The 24673-nt window shown below is 43.8% G+C and overlaps 2 protein-coding genes across 7 annotated transcripts in view; both read right to left on the bottom strand.

Moving 5' to 3' along the window:
• Positions 1-5128: 5128 nt before the first annotated feature.
• Positions 5129-23678, bottom strand: FIGNL1 (fidgetin like 1). 4 transcript variants are annotated; one of them, XM_054019879.1, is made up of 2 exons: positions 23667-23678; positions 5129-7345 (listed from the first exon to the last, which is right to left on the bottom strand). In XM_054019879.1, the coding sequence occupies exon 2, from the start codon at positions 7340-7342 to the stop codon at positions 5282-5284; it is 2061 nt and encodes a 686-aa protein (XP_053875854.1). In that variant the 5' UTR covers positions 7343-7345; positions 23667-23678; the 3' UTR covers positions 5129-5281. The 4 variants fall into 4 exon arrangements, with proteins under 4 accessions (XP_053875854.1, XP_053875853.1, XP_053875852.1 ...); XM_054019878.1 differs by lacking the exon at positions 23667-23678 and adding an exon at positions 10910-11283; XM_054019877.1 differs by lacking the exon at positions 23667-23678 and adding an exon at positions 10955-11283.
• The window catches only part of DDC (dopa decarboxylase), a 117682-nt gene continuing 111031 nt past the window's right edge, over positions 18023-24673 (bottom strand). For all 3 annotated transcript variants that reach the window (XM_054019881.1, XM_054019880.1, XM_054019882.1), the window contains one exon: positions 18023-23890. In XM_054019881.1, coding sequence (XP_053875856.1) covers positions 23681-23890 — 210 coding nt within the window. In that variant the 3' untranslated portion in view covers positions 18023-23680. The remainder of the gene's footprint in view (positions 23891-24673) is intronic.

The following is a 24673-nucleotide window of genomic DNA, read 5'->3' as shown; positions in this document are numbered from 1 at the left end:
TTTTGTCTCATACAAGGCTTCTTCAAGACTGTTGAGCAATATGATGCATTCTAAAGCATAAAGAATATTTGCATCTCGATGTGTTTCTACCTTGTTTTGGTTCGCAGGTGTCCAAAATATATAGGTAAAAAATGTGAAAAATAATGGCACCATCATGGTAATCACCCACTGAGCATCAGTAAAATGTGTGGAGCAATTTACTCACTATGTTATCATAAACTTTTTATATAAAACTTTGATCCCAGCAAAGGTTTAATAGCAGAGCCTTGGTCTTTTTACTAAAAACTTTGTAACATCCCAAAATATCTACATTTTACTAGTATACCTATTACCATAATTGTAAAAACATAAACCATACAGCATAATTATCAGTATAAATAACTTGAAATGAACAAAATATAGTTTAATTACTAATTCGTAAACCTTTTCAATGAACCTCCCAGTCAGTGTGAAATAATGAGGTTCTACAGTATGTTTAAATTTGTGTTTGAACTCTTTGGGGGCACAGATCTTGTCTTATGCATATATCACTATTCCAATATTAAGTTAAGGAAGGGATTTTCAAGGCATTTTAACTGGAGTTGGGTGTCTTCTTTGCAAATTCCAGCATGCACCAGTACACTTTTAGTTCTATACACTTTAAACAGTTGGTACAAATATTGATAGGACTGGACCACACCATAAAGCCATTCATTCAGAGCAACTCTTTGGCTGATGGAGATAAAGCAGTATGTGTGAGGGAGAGTGTACTTTATCCTTACTATTCCCTGTGATACACAAGCCAGAAGATACTATGCTTATACTGTATGGCTAGATACTGTGATAAAGATATATACTGGTGAGATCTCACAATATGCTCCTTTCAAAAGGCTGATCCCAATCTTGAACTGCAGGAAAAAATGAATGTACCATGACACGAGTAACTCATTTCCAATCCTATCCGACAGGGTGGACACTTTTATTCATTGAGCCAGACACCATGTGGGACAATGACAGCCTTCAGAGCTCCAGCTAACCTAGAAGTCTTCATTCACATGGACAATTCATCATAGCAACTCCAAGACAGTACAGAAATTTGGTTAGCTGACAAAAAAATCTGCAGTGCAGTGGCCAACCTCTACACCCACACTAATTTATTTTGAGGATTTTAACCCTGTTCCATGACACACAAGAAGGGCACACTAGCAAATCCAGTTTTTTAAGATGAAATCTATGTAGCACAACCATGCTACCTTCTTGACCCTTCTGTTAAATCACATAATTATCAGGAGACAACTGGGAGACTTTAATATTGCAATGATCTTCTCAACAGTTGTCATTGTGGTAGACTGTATTTTCAAAAATTTAAATGGGTTAATCTCATGGAGACAGCACACATTCATTCAAGTTTAGAATTAGCTATAGAAAAAGAATTAACTAAGTTAGTCAATCAGTGTTAAATATTACAATGCTTCTTCTGTCTTGTGCAATTTTTTTATTACTTAGTTGATAACTGTTAAGTTAGACAATGTTCTGCCTTGCTCTAAAACATGAAGTATACAAAAATCAAATAGTTAAATAATGTAATGTATACATCTCTTCCTCCCTATCATGAAAAAATTACAAAACCCAAGACTAGTCTTATGCAGGGCATAAGTTCTGTATGCACACAAAACAGCAATGAAACTTTTATGAAGCCATTTACACAGCTGTTCCACCAAAAACCCACAGCTACTGCTGCATGATGTGCATTCTTTCAGTGGGATAGGAAGAGCCACATTGAAGTAATTTAAAAATAATATTAAAAAGGGGATTTATGCTTAATAAATTAAAAAGAACATTAAAATACAACTACAGTTTTCTCGATTCAGACTTTTTTAGAAGTTTTATAAGTGTTCAAAATGACACAAATTCAGAAAATACCTTTCCATATTTGTTTCAGCAAGTAACATACAGGCACTTGAAAAGGACATGATTGCTTCCATTTACTTTTCCTCCACAACAGAATGGAAAATCTTTGCTAAACAGGGCAAATGAGCAGATGCTTGGGCATGAGGGGGTCCTCCTGGCAGCTTTGTTAAATGTGTGATATAGAGAGAAACACTTTTTTTTTTTTTTTTTTTAAAGATGAGTTCAAATTTGGTTGTCTAGACCAGTGGTTTTCAAAGCCGGTCAGCCACTTGTTCTGGGAAAGCCCCTGGCGGGCCGGGCCAGTTTGTTTACTTGCCACATCCGCAGGTTCTGCCGATCGCAGCTCCCACTGGCTGCGGTTCGCCACTCCAGGCCAATGGGAACTGCGGGAAGGGCGTCCAGCACATCCCTTGGCCCATGCCGCTTCCCGCAGCCCCCATTGGCCTGTAGCGGTGAACCGCGGCCAGTGGGAGCCACGATCAGCCAAACCTGTGGAAGCGGCAGGCAAACAAACCAGCCCGGCCTGCCAGGGGCTTTCCCTGAACAAGTGGTGGACTGGCTTGGAGAACCACTGGTCTACACTTACTCTTGGCAAATGGAAATCCTTGTTAAATATGATAGAGCAGAGGTCTTCAACTTTGGTCTACAGATTGTTAGCTGATCACACAATACTGGCTATTCTTTATTTCCAGCTCCTAAATTCATGAAAAGACAGTCAAAACACATTAAAATGCTCTATTACTTTTCCATGTGGTCCACACTAACAGAAAGTTTGGGAACTTCTGAAATAAAGCAAATGTATACATGGGAAAAATTTCAGTCCATATATTCAGTATTCCTCTAGCCTCAGCCCACTGTTGAAGTTGTAATATTTCAGAAAGGGAACTCTCAGCTTAGGACAAAAAGGAGTTGGTGTGACATAGAAAGGCAAATGGGTATGATTTTTTTAAACTAACAAAATGCTATGTGGAACATCTTTCTATCACCGCCCTTATTCAGCATGCTAAAAAGTGGCAGAGAAGGTCTGCATCAAGAACCTTCTGACTCCTTCATCCAAACAATAATAGACTCTTCATATTTTGTCAGCAACAAAAATACATTCAGAAGCATATTTATCAGAAGTATACGTAACTGACCATGAGCATTTTGAAATGATTTAAAATGTATTTTTAAAATGATGTAGATCTATGAATACGTCTTAGAATACTATAATTATGTACACATCTGCATAAAAAAAATCTCAAACAGCAAGTTCTCTAAACTATTTTTAATGTTTCACTCAATAGTGATTCTTAGATCTGGTCTACACTAGAAAATTAAGTTTTTAACTACGTCACTCAAGGGTGTGAAAAATCCACACATGTACACAATGCTAGGTAGAGGGAAGAATTCTTCTGACAACCAGACTCCCACCTCTCGGGGAACTGGATTATCTACATCGATGAGAGAATCCCTCCCACTGGTGTAGGTCGATCGTAGAGGATCCTCCAGTCGATTGCGATCTCCAGCATAGTGTGGCTGCAACTAAGGCAGACTCCCTGCCTACCCTGGCCCCACACCACTCCCTAAAGCGGCCAGCGCAGCTCCACGGCCCAGAAGGGTAGGGGGCTCCCTGCACACTGCTCCTGCCTGCAAGCACTGTGCCCGCAGCTTACATTGGCCGGAAGATCTGAGAGGGCGGTGCTTGCAGAGAGGGGCAGCACGTAGAGCCATGTGCCACCCCCACCCCAGAAGCAGTGTGGGGCCGGGGTAGGCAGGGAGCCTGCCTTAGCCTTGCTGCAGCACCACTGACCGGGAGTGGCTGGAGGTAAGTGGTACCCAGAGGGAGGGCGCACCCGAACCCTCATCCCTGAGCCCCCTCTGGAGCCAGGATCCAATACCCCCTCCTGCACCCCAAACCCTCAGCACCCTCCCAGAGCCAGCATCCAAACCCCCTTCTGCACCCTGAATCCCCTCTTGCACCCCAAGTCCCAGGCCTTACCTCCCTCCCAGAGCCAGCACCCCGTACCTCCTCCTGCACCCAAACACTGTGCCCTAGCCTGGAGCCCCTTTCCAGAGCCCGCACCCCCTCCTGCACCCCTGCATAATTAAATTTCCAGGTTGGCGTTAAAAATTTACCCAAGCATCACCAGTAATTTATCCATATTTAGAGAATTTCTACTATCACACTGATGTAGAAGAAAAACTCAGTTTGAAGAACTTTACATTTAATTCCTTTGTTAAAACAATTTGTATCTTAAAATTAAACTCACACCAAAACAAATGAAGATAAATCAGAGAGATACTGTAAACATTAAACACAGATATTATAGTTAATCACAGGCTACCCAAGAGAAATGCTCCTTTTTAAAATCAGTATTTACCAGTATTGCATTTTTTTTTTTAATTCCAATTGATACCTTTTACTAGGAGACAGCACGTGTGTAATAAAGCATACCAAAACATGAGAATAATACCCCCTTTGTGTTCAATGACCACAAAGTATATTATATCAGAATTCTTCTGGTTACTATGATGAAATCCTACAAATGATCTGCTAATATGGACCCCATACTTGCACAAGTCCTCACTTCAAAAGTTATTCTGCATGGGTGCAAGATCAGAACTACTGCAACTGTTTAGGACTCAGAACCAGAGAAAACTGTTTTGTAATGTATTTGAATGGTTACTTAAACTACTTTATGAACATTTGTACAGTTAAAGCATGTATGTCCAGTATCTCGGATTTGCATACTGTACTGCATAAGATTATTAACAAGAACAATCATTAGTATTGTACAGAAATAATATTGGGGTCTTTTTTGTTTTGTGGGTGCTCTCCATTGGTTGATGTGGGTGGGTTGCTCTTCCCAGCAATTGTGGAGGTTAAATGCAATAAGAATGGCCATACTGGATCAGACCAAAGGTCCATCTATCCCAGTATCCTGTCTTCCGACAGTGGCCAATGCCAGGTGCCCCCAGAGGGAATGAACAGAACAGGTAATCATCAAGTGATCCATCCCCTGTTGCCCATTTCCACCTTCTGGCAAACAGAGGCTAAGGACACCATCCCTGCCCATCCTGGCTAATAGCCATTGATGGACCTATCGTCCATGAATTTATCTAGTTCTTTTTTGAACCCTGTTATTGTCTTGGCCTTCTCAACATCCTCTGGTTGAGAGCCTACTGCAAACTCTCTGCACTGAAGTGCATTTTATTCTCAGAACTCAGGGCAAGGAAGCAGCATACAATCCAGTAATGAATTTCATCACATTTATTAAAATAGCTTTATTACAAAGAATTATTATAAACAAAAATAAACTTGAACATTATAAATGACCATTGATCTTAATGTGTGTATGGGTGAGACAGAGAGAGAGAAAGAAACTTCTGCATGACAATTCAGATGCAGTTATCTTCCACAGCCAAATGTTTGGTTCCAGTTTTCATATAGTTCCAGATCCTTTGAAGACACACTGGGTCGCACAGTTTTAAAAGCATTGTCGAAGTCAAGAAAAGAAATAGGTCGAACTTGTTCGGGTGTGATGGTTGCAATGTCCATGGACTGAAGGCTACGGATAGGACCTAAAGAAGCTTCTCGACAGAGCTGTGTCATGTCTGCCCCAGAAAATCCATCAGATTTTTTAACTATGAGCTCAACTTCCTCTTCTCTTAGACAGCAGTGCTCCTTTGACATCAGACGAGTTACAATCTGCTTCCTAGCTGAAGCTTCAGGAAGAGGGATGTACAGCCTTTTTACCAGTCTTCTTCGGGCAGCCTCATCAATTTCTTGCGGCCGATTTGTTGCTCCCACCACTAGAATACGGTCTTCAGACGAGGTTGTTGCTCCATCCAACTGGACTAAAAATTCAGTTTTTATTCTTCTAGAAGATTCGTGTTCCCCATCTCCACGCTGAGACAAGAGAGAATCAATTTCATCAATGAAAATCACAGCTGGCTGCTGACATCGTGCCACAGCGAACAGTGCACGGACCATCTTTTCCCCCTCACCTACCCACTTGGAGGTCAGCGAAGAGGCACTGATGCTAAAAAAAGTAGCTCCTGATTGACACGCAATGCACTTGCCTATAAGAGTCTTACCTGTCCCAGGAGGGCCAAAGAGAAGAATTCCTTTGGGAGGACCACGTAACCCTGTAAAGATGTCTGGTCTCAGCATAGGCCAGACTACTATCTCCTTTATAGTTGTTTTAGCAAAGTCTACTCCAGCAATGTCATCCCAGTTCACTGGAGGCCCATGGTCCATGATCTCGTGCATAATAAGTTCAATCATTTTTGGTTCTATGTTCTTCAAACGTTCATCCACTGGAAATGAAGACTCTGTTGGTCCAGCGCCATAAGGTTTATACTGCGGTCCTCCATTTTCATTCCCATCTTGTCTTGGCACCGGAGGGACAAATTTTCCAAATGGACCCCGAGACCTTCCAGCTCCCAAAGATTTTTTAATGCCACCATAGGATGAGACTGGTGTGCGTTGAGGCTGATTGTGATATTTCTTTTGCTGGTCTACCCAGAGCTGTTCTTTTGCGGTTTTAAAACCACTGCTCTCTTCACTCCCATTTCCACTCCCTACAAAGTTCTTGGTTTCTGTATTAATGGAGGGCTTGGAAGAAGCAAGGCTGGAACTTGTACTGTTGCTTTCATCACTGGAGCTATAAAATGTTTTCCTTTTTCCTGGATTTCCAGATCCTGCCGGAAGAGAGGAGTGATTAGAAAAAGACAAATTCTGTCCAATCTCAAAATGACTTGGGGAACTGCTACTTGATGCTTTGTTGTTTCCAGATAATGGACTTGCATAGAAACCTGTATTAGGCAGTTCATTTAAAGAGGCAGAGGAGGCAGGAAGTATATCTGTAGTTTTGGTCACAGAAGGCACACTACTTTGAAGACATTTCAAAGATGAGAGACTCTCAAGAATATCTGGTCCCTGACTTATACATTTTGATGAGCTAGCCCAGAGGTCAGTATCTACAGCACTGCTGCACACATTGAGTTTAGGCAGACCTGGAGTAACAGAGGCACTGACCTCCTTATCAACTACCACAAAGGCATCTGCTGGTGCCATCAGAGAGCTTTGGAACTTTTTGCCAGCTTGCATCAACTCTTGAACACTCTTTAATTCAAACACATTACTTGTTGTCAAGGAGGACTGCCACTTGTCACTGTCATTTTGCTGACATCTTGCCAAAGTCAAAATGTTTTCAGCATAGTTATTCAAGCCAGTCTCTGCGTTGTCAGAGTCAATAATGGCAGAGTATTTCTCTGCATATTTTTTGAACAGGTTGGTAGCACAGACCTGGGAGATCTCAGAGTTTGCCCATGCATACTGAATGTGCAGAATCTGTGCACGGTATCCATCTGCCTTCTGTCCTGGTGTACAGGTGTCAGAGGTAATAGCAAAGTAATTCTTCTGCCATTCACTCAGGTGTACAGCACTAGAGACAGGTGTCTGCATGATCTATGATAAAACAAACAGAAAGATTTAGCATTAAGTTACAAAGAAAAGTTAATTTCAGTAACTACTTAATTATATTTTTGCTTCTCCCTTTTAAATTCATAAATGTATAGTTAATTAATTGCTAACAATTTTAAGTCAGAGTGATAGCCAGCAGACTCTATATGACACTTAGCTGGGCTGCCTACATTACCATTCCTACAAAACAACAACATTTATGGCATAAAACTGTTAGGATCCAGGCTTTTCTTGCTCTCCTTGCAAACTGCTCCTTATAACAGGTCTCCCTGGGAACGGGGTTAAGAGGAGAACTGCAGGGTAACAGCTGGCCAGATGAGGTGGATTAGCTAAACACAAGTCAGCAATGGTTAACCCTTATTGGAGAGAAATCTATAGAGTATTACTTAAGACAAGTATTTAGTTGTCAGAATGAAGAATCTGTTACTATGATACTAGTGGAAATGACGAAAATACACAAAGTTTGTGGGCTGAGGAAGAGGGAAGAGACTGGAAAGCGCAGGGCAGAGTTTAGTATAGGGTTTTTGTGATTTTTTTTAAAAATGAAAATTAAGAGCATGTGTTACCTGATAGCAAATACTAGAGTACTTTCCAATAATTCACCTTTTCAGATTAAAACTTGCCATTGATTTGTTTCTGTCCACCAGTGATCTTTTTAGCTTTAGAAATCCCTTCAGCTATTTTTTTAATTAAAATTGAGGATGCACTTCTTTTTACAGAGCTACTGCAAAAGTGGCTGAAGTATGAAAGATAAAATATGGCCTGGAATGAGCCTTTCACTGAATTTGGAAATATATATATATATATTTCCAAATGTATGTATGTGTATATATATATATATATACACACACACACACACACTGTATTTGATTGACTTTCAAAGTTATCGTCTCTTTGAAGTGTGCCTATCAGGCACATATAATGCTAATTTTCGTAAAGCCTAGACTTAATGGTATCAGTACGGGCACATGTGTGTGCTCAGTTTGGGAAATCCACAATTATCTCAAAAGACTTTTTAAAGAGCTCTTATCCTGCACCAATCAACCCTCTTCTCCAGTAATTCCAGTCCTTCAGTCTCCCCACGAACTATATTTGTTTCAATGTGTTATAGTTTCAAATTAATCAGGTTCTATCTAGGTCTTTGGCCTCAGAGTGCTTTGTGACTTTCAGTACATTTAAATCGATGACTGTGGAGTAGAAATTCAGCATGCTTATAACTGAGCATTTAATCTGGACTCCAGAACCTGAGTCACTGGTAATGATACACAAGATGGAAATAGTCCAACCTGAGTCTCACATCTAGCCTTAGTTTGAAAACCTGCCATTGGGGGGGGGGGGTGAGGAGGGAGGAGAAATCAAACAGTTTTATTTGCAAACCCAGCACATCCAGATTAGAAATCAGTGAGACACCATGAATATGGAATCCCACAATAAAATTTTTATAATCATCTTTCAGGGTAAAGTCCATACAACGCTCTTAAACTTACAATATAAATGATAGATATAGAACACTGTTGATACACATCACAAACAACATAATTCACAAATATAACTAGATTACTTAAAATAAGCTGCAAGCAATTTGCTTCCTATGCTTAACAGAACAAACAGCACATTTAGAGACATGATGCCACTAGTAGGTCAGATTACACATATCAGACACTTTTTACTAAATGGATACACATTTCAGGAACATTTCATAAAGTGCAATATGTTAACAAGCAGTATGTCTGTAGTTCAGTGGTGGAAATTCATATTGTAAATTCAGTTATTGCCAGGTGCATGCGGTCTACACCCATAGAAAGGCCCAGAGGAAGAAATTTGGGGCCCTGGTAAATCATGTGGGCTGGGCCCCACCTCTTTCCATTTCACCCCAGTTAGATATGGGGGCACTAAGCTCAGGGCCCTAATGCACCCTTCAGTACCAAATTTACCATGGCGCCACACCCAGAGTCAGAAGGGGCCCCGGCTAGCCCGATCCCCTGGCCAGCTAATCCGGCCAGGAAAGCTACCCCCGCCCCTGCTCCACCTCTTCCTAGCCCTGTTCCCACTCTGCCTCTTCCCCCCCAAGCTCCCTCCCCAGAGTTATGCATCTTGGACTGCAGCAGGAGTCAGGCCCACCCTGCACTCACTGGGTGGCGGGAAGTGGAGCGACCCGGCCCCAGCCTGCTCCGCTGGTTCCCAGCCGCGCCGCTGGTGAGTGCTGGGGGGCGGTTCCCCCTCCTCCAAAGTCTGGGAGCCAGGGGAGCAGAGCGGAGCGGGCTGGGGCCGGGTCATTACACATCCCGCCGCCCCGTGCGGTAGGAAGTGGAGCTACCCGGCCCCAACCCGCTTCGCTCCTGCCCCCCAAGCCTTGGGAGGAGATGGAGCGGTGGGGAAGGTGTATAGGATCATGATGGGGAAGAGAAGAGGATGGGGGAAGCTGGGGCGGGGGGAAGCTGAAGCCCAGCATGCGGCATCCCCTTGGCAGAAGCTGGGGCTCCCCTGTTAAGCAGGCCCATCAAACCCTCACCCTGATAAGCCCCACCTCCCTTGCATCTGTACCACCCCGATGAGTACCCTCCAGACACCCTCCCCAAAGTCCCAACCACCTGCACCTGGACCCCTACCTAAATGAACCGCACCTCCCCTTCGCCTAGACCTCTCCCTCCCCCGCTGAGCCCCAAACACCTTCACCTGGATCCCTGCAGAATCCCATTGCCCCTGCACCTGGAACCCCCCCAAGGAGCTTCTGTGCATCCAGATCTCCCACTGAGCCACCCACACCTAGATTGCCCCACAGAGAACTCTTTTACCCCCACCTGGATCCCCCGACACTAAGTCCCTCCGCACCTGGCTCCTACTACAGAGCTGGGTCTGCTCACCCATACCTGGTGTGCCCGGCACAGGGGAGCAAGGCCCCAGGGTGTTTGTGGGGCAGGCCTGGCCCTTGCAGTATGTCAGTGTTGGGTGCTGCCTCACTGCTGAGTCCCTGTCCCAGGGTGGAGGCGGGGAGGCTGCAGGGTAATCTCCCACCTCCATGCAACCAGTGGCCTGTGCTCCCCACTGCCATGTGCTCCCATTTTAAAATATTGTGCATAGAATTTTAATTTTTTTGGTGCAGAATCCTCTCAGGAATATGGGGTGCTGTGCAGCTGTGATGGTGGGACTGTGAGGAAGGTGGTGGGCGGGTGGTCTATGGGCACTGGGCAAGTGGTGTGGTGTGCAGGGTGCTGTGCAGTTGTGGCGGGAGGCCAGCAGGGGAGATCTTGGGGGCCTGGGCATAGATATCTGTGGTGGAGGTCTCTCGGCAAAGGGGCGCTGGTCATAAGGGGGGAGTGCTGTGGTGCAGGCCCGCCCTCAAGGGGAAGGAGCATGCTGGCAGCACAGGGCTGGGCAGGTTGGTGTGCATCTGGCAGATGCAGGTTTGTAAACAGTGCCCTCCTGCTAGGCTGCATAGAGAGGGCTACTCTCGCCGCACTATACCTCATTGTCCCCCACCCCATGGGGGCCCATAAATCTATTTGGCACCGAGCCCACAAAAAGTTAATCCAGCCCTGGCACCCTTACCTATTGCATATGTATTTCCCTTGGGGAGCTGCTGTCTGGTCTCACCTGTGCAATCCGAACAGCTTCCCACCGGTATCGGCGTGTACTGACGGGGGAGGGGTTGAACCGATTGAACTAAGGGGCTGGCGTAGCACGTTTCAGCCCACTCTGCCCGCCTCCCTCCGAGGTCACAACCCCTGCAACAAGGTCCCAGGGCGCAGCGCAGGGCAGTGGGGGCCCACCGCGGCAGAGCGCTCTCGGGCGGCTTGGAGCTCGCGCAGCAGACTCCGCGCGGGCGGGGCGAGGATCGGTGTCAGTAACCTGCTGGGGCCGCGCGTCTCCCAGAAACATTCGCCTCACGCGACTACGAACCGTCTCCCGGACGCGTTCCACTCTCGTCCCGCAGGCTCCAATCCCGCCCTACCTTAGCCAGTCAACCAATCAGCTCAGAGTCAGAGAGCACGAGGGGGGGCATGGAGGGGAGAGGCGCAGCCAATCAGAATCCGGGGGGAGGAGGGAGCGGTAGAAAAAGACGCGGGCAAGTGAGCGCGCGCTGCTATCGCCGGGTCTGGGATACCCCGCAGAAAGCCCGGCCGTGATGGCGCTCCCATTGGTCGTGGCAACAGCGCTGCCTTCCAATAGGAGCAGGATCCGTGCCGGGGGGCGGATACCGAACAGGCGCCACTCGTGGCGGGCTCAGCTTGTGCTTTGAGGGCGGGGGCGAGCGAGAGCAGCTTTTTTTTAAAAAATCACGATAATTGGTCTCCGCGCGCGAGGCCCGTGCGGGGGGGGTTGTTCCCCATGGAGCCAGCCCCCCCCTTCCTGCAGGGAGGCGGCGCCCCGGGGAGGGCGGCGGGCGCATCTCTGCATCGCCTGATCACCAGCTGCTGCGTGCCCATTGCCCGCTCTTCTTCCTGCCCCTCTCGGTCCCTGTGCGCTGTCCCCATCCCCCTACTGCCAACAGCCAAAGGCTTAAAAATCAAGAAGTGTCCGGACCCCCCCCCCGCCCCCCATGGTGCAATGGGGTTAGAAAATCATTATTTAAAAATGGATTCTTTGCCGTCTGAGTTTTTGAATCTTTACTGTTTAACTCACCTTTTCACGCTTCACAACCATGAGGTGCAGGGGCATCAAGAAAACCCACAAACCCAGATCCACAAAGGGATTTCAGTTCCTAACCTCCCATGGAAGTTAGGAACTGAAATCCCTTTATGAAGCTGCCCCTAAATATTTTAAGAGTCACAATGAAATGGCAAGAATGGGCAATGCTGCCTTTGTGTGTGTTTTTAAGATGTGTCACATAAGCTTTCTCTACCTTAAGAAGGGCTCCCCTCAGATCTTACCCACTTCGACCTACTTGTGCCAATAATGTGGCCAGGATGCACATTTCTTAAGAGGGGCTTTGAAATCTGTTGTTAAAACTAGACCACCACTGTATTAAAGTTATGCTCCATCTGTACACTGTGTTGTAATTGAAATCAATATATTTGAAAATGTAGAAAACGTGCAAAAATATTTAAATAAATGGTATTCTGTTATTAACAGTACAATTAATCACACAATTAATCACAAATTTTTAAATTGCTTGGCAGACCTATTTGCAACCAATCCTGCCAATTTATTTGAGAAGATAGTCTTCTTATGTCAGGCAACAAAGAGATCATCCTTGTAGAAGACACATTCGCTGATCCTGCAAGTTTTTCCACGTGGCTCAGCTTCCAGACTCAGGGCTAATGTAAAGGGCTGAGAGCGTGCATATATTTTAATAATTCTGCTTTGTGACTCAGCTTATATTAAGACAAAAACCAAACACATAAGGGAACATTTATGGGAATGTAAATAAATATCCAAGTGGCCTCACAGTTCATATAAATAAATGTACAAAAATAAAATATTTCATTACACATTCTATTTATAATAGAATATATGGAAATATACCTATCTCATAGTGCTGGAAGGGACCCTGAAAGGTCATCAAGTCCAGCCCCCTGCCTTTAGTAGCAGGACCAAGTACTGATTTTGCCCCAGATCCCTAAGTGGTCCCTTCAAGAATTGAACTCACAACCCTGGGTTTAGCAGGCCAATGCACAAACCACTGAGCTATCCCTCCCCCTTAAAAGCTTTTATGAACTGTGAGAATATTTAAATTTAAGTGAATATAATGTAACTGGCATATGCTTCATGCAAAAGGTCTCTTGTAAGGTATCATTACAAAGCTTATAATCTACTTAGTGTGATCATCCTATTTGTATAAATGTACCACTCTTGTATCTAAAACTAGAAATATAAAATATAACTCTGAGGGCCTATTGTAATTATGCAAAATGTGGGCCATTAATGGTGGTTTGGAATCTTGATGACTCCCATTAACTAGGACTATTGTCTGCAGATGGCTGTGTTTTACCCGTGAGTCTTCCTGTATACCTGTGTGCTGGCAAGTGGGTAATGAAGTCTTGCAGTGACATGTGATCATGTCACCTGAACTGGAATCCATCTTTAACCTGGTCCTTTTCCAGTGACGGGGGGTGGAAACCCAGAGGGACAAAGGGTTTCTGCCTTATGCTAAAGATATATAAAGGGGTGGGACAGAACACAGAGGAGGAGAGGAGCCATCATGAAGAATCCCCTAGCTATCACCTGAGCGGGAACAAGAGCTCCAGGGGAAAGAATTGTGCCTAGGCCTGGAAGGTGTCCAGTCTGAGAAAAAACTTACTGAAGCATCTCTGAGGGTGAGATTATCTGTATTCAGTTTGATTAGACATAGATTTGCGCATTTTATTTTATTTTGGTTGGTGACTTACTTTGTTCTGTCTGTTACTACTTGGAACCACTTAAATCCCACTTTCTGTATTTAATAAAATCACTTTTTACTTATTAATTAACTCAGAGTATGTATTAATACCTGGGGGAGCAAACAACTGTGCATATCTCTCTATCAGTGTTATAGAGGGCAAACAATTTATGAGTTTACCCCGTATAAGCTTTATACAGGGTAAAGTGGATTTATTTGGGTTTAGACCTCATTGGGAGTTGGGCATCTGAATGCTAAAGAAAAGCACACTTCTGTGAGCTGTTTTCAGGTAAACTTGCAGCTTTGGGGCAAGTAATTCAGACCCTGGGTCTGTGTTGGAGCAGACGGGAGTGTCTGGCTCAGCAAGACAGGGTGCTGGAGTCCTGAACTGGCAGGGAAAACAGGAACAGAAGTAGTCTTGGCACATCAGTTGGCAGCTCCCAGGGGGGTTTCTGTGATCCAACCCGTCACAGCCTTAACTGTTCACTTCCCTTGTGTAAACTGTAATATTCCTGTTCACATTCATTTTGGCCAAAGTTTTCAGATAGCATTTTCATGGGTGCAATGTTCTGTCCACAATTACTTTTGCCTTCAATTTAATAAATGCAGTCATTTAAGTCACTCATGTGGGGTGCACTGCAGTATTTAATTTTCTGCAGGCAAAATTTTCTACAATGATTGGTGGGGTTTTGTTATTCATTGAGCTTATTATGCCATCATTACTATCCAGAGCAGCCAGGGCTTAAATTCTCAGTGATTATTTCCCAGAGGCCTCACTCCCCCATTCGGGGCTCTGGGCTTTTGTCCTGCAGGTGGAAGGGAGCAACAAGGATCATGGCTTTAGCCCCGATGCCTCCCACGGGCTGAAGCCCCGAGCCCCAGCATGTGCCATGGGGCTGAGGCGCTGGGGGCTCCAGCTGGTTTGAAAATATTTACTGGAGCTAGGGTTGCCAATTTTCTAATCACACAAAACTGAACACCCTTGACCTGCCCCCTGCTCCACCCCCCCCCCACTACCCTTTCCTGCCCCGAGGCCCCCACCTCCCGCTCACTCCATCCCCCCTCCCTCCATTGCTCGCTCTCCCCCCACCCTCACTTTCACCGGGATGGTGCAAGGGTTTGGGATACGGGAGGGGGTGAGGGCTCCAGCTGGGGATATGGGCTCCGGGAGGGAGTTTAGGTGCGTGAGGGGGCTCAGGGCTCGGGCACAGGAGGGGGTTTGGGGTGTGGACTCTGATTGGGTGGCACTTACCGCAGGCGGGTCCTGGAAGCAGCCAGCATTTCCCTTCAGCCCCTAGGCAGAAGGGCCAGGGAGCTCTGTGTGCTGCCTGCGCCCTCAGGCGCCGCCCATGCAGCTCCCATTGGCCACGGTTCCCAGCCAATGGGAGCTGCGGAGCCAGTGCTCTTGGTGGGGGCAGCACATTGAGCCCCTGCAGCCACCCCTGCACCTAGGAGCTAGACATGCTGGCTGCTTCCGGCGAACGTGTGGAGCCAGGGCAGGCAGGGAGCCTGCCTTAGCGCTGTTGCGCCCTCAACAGGACTTTTAGCGGCCTGGTCAGCAGTTCTGATCAGAGTCACCAGGGTCCCTTTTCAACAGGCTTTCCAGTCAAAAAACAGATGCCTTGCAACCCTAACTGGACTCTGTTGACAGCAGCAGTTCCCAAACTTTATTGGTTCACATACCACCTTCTTACAAATTTCTCCTTTTTGTGCACATTTTAGGCTTAAATAGATTTAAGATTTAATAGTAACTACGGACTCATAGTTTAAAAAAAAAGTTTTGAATTTGGCTGGTGGACAGGTGCCTGGGAAAAATTAGAAGCGAAGTCAGTTTGGCTGGGGGAGTCTGGGCGGGTGGGTTAGAGGATGTGAGGTTAAGAGTTGGTTGGGAATTCTTAGACAAAATGTTTTTTTCCCCTCAGAAAATGCTGACATGTCAAAGCCAAAACATTTAATTGGAATATACTGGTGTTGGCAAAACTTTCATTGGGAAAGCTTTCTCAGATCCAGGTTGGAATTTCTGGCATAACCAAAGAGAGAGAGAAAGTCTCACTCCAAAATAGCTGAGTGGTCCAGATCTCTAGTCTGCCTGAATCAGACCAGGGACTTGAACCCAGGTCTCACACATCCCCATAACTAGTTATTGGCAGTAGGAGTTTTGAGTTTTTGTGAAAAGCTTCAAAAGGTCCCACTTTCATCCTAATGCAGCATGGGCTAATTCTCAGAATCTCAGTTTTGCAAGATAGGAAAACTTGTTTTCTACTGTGACAGCTCCCCGGGTACACTCTAGGCTGGACACATCCGTTCAACAGACCCCTCTCCTCTTCACATTACATATCTCTGCTCATAACATCAATGAATACTTGAAGGACATTGTGAACTAAGGGAAGTGGTCCCAGGCTGAAAGGAAATCCAGCCTGTAAATTAAGCATCTGGTAGCGTGAAAAAGAGGTTTGCTTCAAATCTTACTTAGCTTGGTAAAGTTTAGGAATTAGATTGTGGTTTTAGCTGTTTATTTCGTTAGTAACCAATTCTGACTTTTATGCCTTATCAGTAGGGCTCCGTGTCTGTCATGGAGGTTACGGAAGTCACAGATTCCATGACTTTCCACGACCTCTAAGACTTCTGCAGTGACCAGGTGCTGGAGCGGCCCTGGAGACAGCCACACCAGCTGCTGCTCGGGCAGCCCCTGGCAGCGGTCCTGGGGTGGCCGGAGCACCTGCAGTCTGTGGCCCCAGGCAGTGGTCCCTGGGCAGCATGCAAGAGCAGCCGTGGTCCGCTGGCCCTGGCAGTGGTCCCCAGGTGGCTGGCCGGAGCAGCTGTGGTCTGCGGCCCACAGCAGCTGGTGGCGCTGGCCCCGGGCCTGCCCCAGGCAGCTGGTGGCACTGGCCCTGATCACTTCCCCCTCCGCACCCCAGCAGCGGCCCGTCCGGATGCTCCCACCCAGCAGTGGCCTCCCCCATGCCCGCCTAAGATTTAGTCATGGGTATTTTTAGTAAAAGTCATGGACAGGTCAATTTTTGTTTATTGCACATTACCTGTCCATGCATTTTACTAAAAATACCCGTGATTAAATCCTAGCCTTACTGATCACTTATCACTTAACATCTATCTTTCTCTAGTTAATAAACTTGTTTTATTGTTTTATCTAAACCCATGCATTTTGCTTCGAGTGTTTGGGTACTCACTACTCAGGTTAACAAAGGTTGGTGCATAATCATTTCCTTTGATGAAATAACAGACTATTAATGAGCTTGCATTGTTGAGGAGTATGCTGTACAGTACAAGACACATATTTCTCAGGGTACAAGGCTAGGACTAAGAAGTTGCTTGTGTCACCCTGTATGTAGTTCATGAGTGGCTGGGAAAGCGTTCTTGTAACTTTGCTGGGAGTGATTTTACATGCTAATGGCTGTGTGTGAGCAGAACCTGGAGAAGTTGCTTTTTCACATGTACCACTGGTAGGGAACCTCTGATCTACAGCATATTCAACTGTCCTATGCTATTTTATGCAGTGTAGTTGTAGCTGTGTCGGTCCCAGGATATTAGAGAGACAAGGTGGGTGACGTAATATTTCTACTCTGTTTTAGTGATAGTGGGCCAAATTTTGCTGCTGTTTACATCTTGTAACTCCACTACCTTCAGATTTCCCCCTCCGTTACACTCAGCTGATTTCACTGCAGTTGCTGCTTGGTCCAGAATTTGGCCTACTGGGTATAATGCCATCTCTAGTTTACAGAATTATAGGAATCACTAAGAGAAGATCAACATGTGGCTGTACATTTTTCAAAATGGTAACTACACCTATGCCCAGAGATGGATGCAAATTCATGAAAAGCCTGTTTATTGTCAGGATTTTTCAGAATGGTCTGAGAAAAGAGAGCGGTTCCAATGGGAACTACGATCTGCAAGTTTACACCTCTAAAGAAAATATGGAGTCAAATTCATTGCTGCTGAAAATAGGTGTATTGACTTCAGTAGAGCTGCTGCTGCTTAAGGAAGTTGGAAACTCTTAAACTTTTGATGGTATACACAGGACCGGCTCCAGGGCTTTTGCCGCCCCAAGCAGCCAAAAAAACAAACAAACAAAAAACAGCGATTGCGGTCTGCAGCACTTCCGCCACGACTCTACTGCCGTCGCTTCTTTGGCAGCAATTCGGCGGCAGGTCCTTCCTGCCGAGAGGGAGTGAGGGACCCGCTGCCAAAATGCCGCGGAAGAGCCGGACGTGCCACACCCTTCCATGTGCCGCCCCAAGCACCAGCTTGCTAGGCTGGTGCCTTGAGCTGGCCCTGGGTATACATAAAATGGAGAAGGCTGGAGAATAACAAAAGTAGACAATACAATGGCTTCATTTTTGTTTATTAATGTTTGGTTAACAGGCTTTGGATACAGATTTCAAGTAAAAGAGGCTTTCTATCCACACAACATACAACAAAAAGACACAGAGAATCTAAACATTTTCCAGCCAAAGTCAAGCGACTCCAGGTATTCAAGTTAGGCACTAACCATCATTTATGTTATTCTAGTGAGATTTCCCCCCCCCCCACACCTTCAATTTTTCAACTTTTTTGTTCTCACTTGTATGTTTTAGCTCCTGTCCTTGAGCATTTCAAGTGTAAGGGTGTCTAGCTGGTTTAGAACACAGTTATAGAAGACAAACTGGTGGGATGGGGGGGGGGGGAAGAGTAATATTGATAGCACTCACAGAATATGGTACCTTTGCAGTTTACAACAAAGTAAAATAACTGATGAACAGAATCCAGTACTAGAAGGCAAGAGGGAAACAGTAGAACTGTAATAATTTTAATGCAGACAAATGTATTACATATTAGCAATAATCAGTGTCTTAGAATATATTATAATCAGTAATTAAATATATTTTAATCTACTATCACAGTAAGAATGTACATATTGTACTAGCTAAGAAAAATCTGCAAAGTTATTCAAAATTGCCCGATTAATTTTATTTTTCCCCTCATCTAGCAACTACATTATATCCTGTGGAATTTGGATATTCTGCTAAAGTGCTCTTACTAGGCTTCATAGTCATCATCAATGTTAAACAACATGAATCACCACAGATTGTGTCAGCTTGTGAACAAAAGGCACAATGGATCTGGGTTCACGCATTGACCTAACTTTGGTTTCCAGAAGCCATTTCACCCACGAATAGATTTTATAGCTGCATAAGAGGAACACCATGGTTATGGTGTTTCTTCTAATCACCTAGTTTTCACAAATGATGCTTTTGTTCTTGAATTGATTACCGATTTTTTTTCCAATAAAGTAAAGTCAACACTTCAAGGCAACAATTATACCTCCCTTAACTACCCACCCTTTACCTTCCAAGGCAAAATAGGGCACAGGAAGGTGTGAAAAAAAGCCTTCACCATTTCCTTATGAATTATAACAAGTCACCTCACCTCTGGAATTTAGAAACAAGTAAATATGAAACCCAGATTTCCGCTTGCTGCTAAGTCAGGGGCACTGTAAATCTACAGACCTTTCATTCCTTGTTTTAAAAAAAGCAATTGGAGCAAAATCTTTTATTATTTTTTAAAAAATATTTTTACTACATTTAGAATATTTCAGTTATAAAAATGGCTATACTTTTTTCAAAATGATTACTTAGTGTTTGGATTAGAGCTGCATGAAAACAACTTTTTGGTGAAAATGTATTTGTTTCTCAATGAAATTTCATTTTGTCAGAAATTTTCCGACCCGGTCTAGTAAAAACTCATTATTATGCATTTCCCATTCAGTTACTTTGAGACAGGTTTTAATTTCAGTTACAGTAGTAAATCCAGGCAACGCCACTGATTTCTGTGGAATTATCTTCGATTTACCCTACCCTACCCAACATTATAATCTGACTTGTCTTGTCCTGCACAGAGCTGTTTATCTACTTACTGCACAAAAATATTGGTCCATCTGGTGGAGGAGCTGTAATTCTTCTCTGGTTACCAGACACAAGTGTTTTCTAATGTGAAGTTTGTAAAAATTATTTCAGTATGGGAGACTTATTGGCTAGGAAGCCAGAAGACAAAGCAGCTTCCTTTGTTTTGAGACCAGAATAATGTATTTTTTTAAGCAAACACTTAAGAGGAACAATATGACATCTAAAATCCTCAGCTTCACTCAGTCTGTTGATCATCTATATACAGAGCACCACATTCTGTGCTTATATACCCTTATAATTTCACTTGAACTCAATGAAGTTACTCTGAATTTATAATAGAGTAGCCAAGAGCAGTGTTTTGCACAGTGGCTCAGTCACCTGCCTGAATGTTGCCTGGGTTTTCAGACTGATTTACCACATCTTCCTTTTCTTTGTTGCATTTGAAATCAGTTTTTTTTTTAAACATCCAGATCCAGGGAATTCTAGCTCCTTTGATATCCATTTATTCTTTTAGTTTACCCCAGAAATGGCAGTCTGGAATTCATATTTTAAATAAGAGTCTTAATAAGATCAGTGGTCCTGGGGCCCATCCCCTGCAATATCTAAGTTTTATAGGGTAACATAATGAAGGAGTGCTTGAACTGCACATTTATTTTATTCTGTGGGTTTATCGGAATCGTAGGCACATATTTTCAACATGGACCTTGAATTATATTTATGGTTTACATTTCTGAAAGTAATATTTCATACTCCACAGTTACCGTGTGTGGAACAAAAACGGACAGTGATGCAACAATAAATCATCTTTGACTAATGTGGGAACAGGAGCAACATTTTACAGTCACAATTACAGTGGTATTATGTCAAAGAGGTTTGTTACACATTACACCACATAAATTAGCAGCTTTAAAGACCACATAGCATCATGTCACACAACATAGTTTACAGATTATTCTTCAAATAAATCATTTCCTCAGAAAAGAATTTAGAAATACAGAGGGAATCTGGTGATTTCATGAAAAGTATCAGGTAGTGCACAGATTACAATTACAGATGAAATCCTTACACAATATTTCAAGATGTATCACTATAGAGTAGACTGATTTTTTTTAATTCAACATAAAATATAATTCAAAGACAGCCCAATCCCCTTTTAATCATTAATAATAATTTATATGATGAACAATGCCTCAAAGAGACCATAGTAATTAATGTTATTTTATGTGGCTTCAGAGCAAATGAATTTTTGAGACTTACATTGCTGTAAGTATGATATAGATTTACGTAAGTTAGGCTCCAGTATAATCTTTACTTTTTCTGTTTTTAAATATGTGTAAACCTAACATCTGTTTTCAAGATTTAATTTTTTTCTTTTAATGAAAGAAAGTAGCATTGGTTATAAAGCATGTACTTGGTATGTTAGAAATCCCAGAACAGTAGCATTGTGCTGGTACATGAGAATATGAGAACAAAACTGACCAGACTATTTTCATGGTCCAGTCTGGGAAATTACAAACGTACTCAAATGGTAGAAATTATATAAAGTAAATTCGTACTTTAATAATTTTGCTGTTCAATATTCTGAGATGTTAACAGTTAATGATTTTTTGAAAATCATTTAAATGTAAATTAATTATAATACATCACTCACACTTAAAACATTTCTACCAATTTGTAGGAAATGTCTCTCAATGTAAAGTCTATCAAATCAACAGAAACATTTAAAGCACAACCACTGTAGGATTATTGGCAGCAGATCCTGGTACTGGGAGGAAGTAGGAAGGTTGTGGAGGGGATATGTACCCCAAGGAGTAAAAGAGAGCAGGGAATGGGGTGCCTGGGGAAAGGGCCAAATGATATCAGGCTGTGCAGATTCTCCTGTTCTCCCTTCCCAGACAGGGCACAGGGGATGTAAGGATACATAGAGCATACTGACAAGTTTCAGAGTAACAGCCGTGTTAGTCTGTATCCACAAAAAGAAGAACAGGAGTACTTGTGGCACCTTAGAGACTAACAAATTTATTAGAGCATTCCGAAGAAGTGGGCTGTAGTCCACGAAAGCTTATGCTCTAATAAATTTGTTAGTCTCTAAGGTGCCACAAGTACTCCTGTTCTTCTTTTTATAGAGCATACTTCAGCTCAGGGGAGCAGCGTGGGTTCCTCCACTCCTGCTTCTTCCCAGCACCCCATCCAGCTAGTTGGACTGAGCAGTGGTTTCTGGATTTAGGTCAATTTTTCATCTAAGCGGAGTGGATTCTTAAATGTTCAAAGAATTACACTGTGGGAAGTGGTGGTGTGTGGGGAGGGTGGGTGGGAGTGAGGAAACAGTCTATTCTTCCCTTGCCCTGTTCAGGTAGTCAGGAGAACAAACCCCTTTAAAGTTAAATACCTATTGTTTTCACTATTTAAAGCTTTGAGTTGGTTCTTCTACCTGCCAAAAGGCCAGCACTACATTCCAGTGACATCAGGTCTATAAACATTTTATTATTGAAGTCAAATCCAAATAAAATGTGCATATTCCTCAGTTAAAAAGTGTTTCTAGTTCCCTACTTACTTGCAGCACCAGTTAGGCAGTCAGATACTACACTGATATAGGCCATAGAAGTATAATAAATCCTCACGTAAAGTCGTCCAGGTGAACGGTGTTTCGATGTTAAGTTGCTGATCAATTAGGGAACATGCTCGTTTAAAGTTGTGAAATGCTCCCTTCTAACGTCCTTTGGCAGCCGCCTGTTTTATCCACTGCTTGCAGGAAGAGCACCCCGTTGCAGCTAGCTGGTGGGTGGTTGGAACCAGGGTGGACTGGCAGCCCTCCCTATCAGCTTCCCACTCCCCTAAGTTCCCTGTGCAGCAGCTGCCTGCAGTTCAGCTGTGTACCTCCCCTCACTGCCATGTACTGCTCCTGCCCTCTGCCCAGATACTCCCGCTTGCTGTACAGGGGGAGGGGCGAAGAGAAGGGCTAATGTCAGGGTGTCTCCCCCTCCTCCCTACTCCTGCACCCCGCTTACCCCATCTTCCATGGGGGGGAGGGGACACACACTATGGAGGGAGCTTCTATGTAGTAGCTGTGGTCTCTCAGGAGGTCTCAGCAAGCTGATTTAATTAACAGGGCAGTGTACTTAAGCCTGGGGTCAGCTACTTAAAGGGGAAATGCGCATTTTTTCTCTCACACACAGGGTGTGTGTCTCTGTCTGCCCTCCCTCCTTTCCTGCTGCCTCATAGAGTGTGAGAGTTAACCCTTGAGGGCTCAGTCAATTACTAGTTCATTTAGCAGTGAGGCATTCCCTGGAAAATATCCCACCCTCTAATTCCTCCACCTCAACCAAGCTTCACAATCATCATCACTGTGTACCAGTATTAAATTGTTTGTTTAAAACTTATACTGTGTGTGTGTGTATGTGTGTGTGTATATATAATTAGTCTTTTGTCTGGTGAAAAAAATTTCCCTGGAACCTAACCCCCCCATTTACATTAATTCTTATGGGGAAATTGGATTCGCTTAACATCGTTTCGCTTAAAGTTGCATTTTTCAGGACCATAACTACAACATTAAGTGAGGAGTTACTGTACCTATGTAGGCAAATAGAATTAGCAATATGTAGAACATTGCATTTTAAGAGGATGGTTGCCTCCAAAGCTAACCCTTTTTAAGGGAAGGTAGAGGAATCTATATAGAAAATTGTTACATTAGGAGCTATTAGAGTTCCTCTAATTCCTTTCTTACCACTGGCTCTGCCACCTAGGAAAGCAGATGTCTTCAAGGGCCACTTGCAAAACTACCATGATAACAAATAGACCCGGATAGTGCTCCAACTGTCTTATAATAAGATAATTTGGTCCTGTCTACACAGGCAAGAACAAACAGTGTTAAAACCATTTATAGAACTCCTTACAGCCCTGATTTTTACAGGACCATAATCATGGTATAATGCAATCAGGAGACCATGTTACACCACAATTTGCTGACAGTCATTTTGGTAGTGTAGCTGGGCCATATAATATCAATAGCTATATTTCCCCCCTCATAATTCCCCCTCCCACAAAAGAAAACTTGGCAGCATGGAGAAAATCAATTAACACTCCTTACCCCACTCCCATTCCTCACTGCTGCTGCTTGTCCTGTGCTTTCAGAAGGTCAGTTGCTAGCTTTGAGATGTGCTTCCAGGCAAATTGGATATGGACAGACTCCACTGTGCGGGAACAAATGGCAAAACGTAGCACAAACTTCTCTCTCAGGTGACATGGAACCAGATGGATCTTCCTGGCATCATTTATGCTTTTAAGAAGGGCCTCATTCAGTTCATTGGAGCCCTGAAATAATTGTAAACCAATAAACATGAACTTTAAATGCCAGTTGTTACCTCTTGGTCCCACCAACCAGCACTGTCTACCTAACTATAATACCAGCACTAGTCTGCACCCATTATTTCTTCCCATGACCCAAATTCATCAATCCTTTGCCACCAAAAGTTTGTGGGAATACAGTGGGTCATGGGATAATTCTTCAGTCATTTTGTGAATCATGGACCCCAAATGGTTGAGAAGCAGTGGTCTAGGGCATTTCTGATGCCAGACAACTTTTGCAGGAGCAGGGGTCATCAATATCTGCAACTTTATATACAAATGTTCATTATTTTAACTGCCTAATATTTTAAGAGCTAATCAAAGACCATTAGGGAAAAGTTTTGCAATGAAATATTAATATTTGTTAACTAAATCCTTCAGTTTTTACTCAAGTACAACTCCCATTGAAGACATGTTTGAATAGAAAGATAGAAAGGACTGGGGTGGGTGAGAGGGTTAAGCCAAATTCATGCAAGGCTTAAAGTCAAGGAATGAATTTTGCTTATAGTAGCAGAAACGCTAAAAAAAGTCTGCATTGTTAGAGAACTTGTTCCTCCATATAATACCTATTAGTGATGACCTGCAGCTTTGCCACCCAAGTTTATGGTTTTATAGGAAATATGAGTGGAGGCAGGAGAGTGTGTACATGGTGCTGATGATTTCATGATGATTTGTGAGAGTGGTGGATAAGGGGTATGTTGCAGCGAGGGCCTAGGTGTGTTTGGGGTATTTTGTGTCGAATGGATGTGG

This window comes from Malaclemys terrapin, chromosome 2 (assembly GCF_027887155.1).
Source record: "Malaclemys terrapin pileata isolate rMalTer1 chromosome 2, rMalTer1.hap1, whole genome shotgun sequence".
Lineage (NCBI taxonomy): Eukaryota > Metazoa > Chordata > Testudines > Emydidae > Malaclemys > Malaclemys terrapin.
This window is presented reverse-complemented; position numbering and strand designations above follow the sequence as displayed.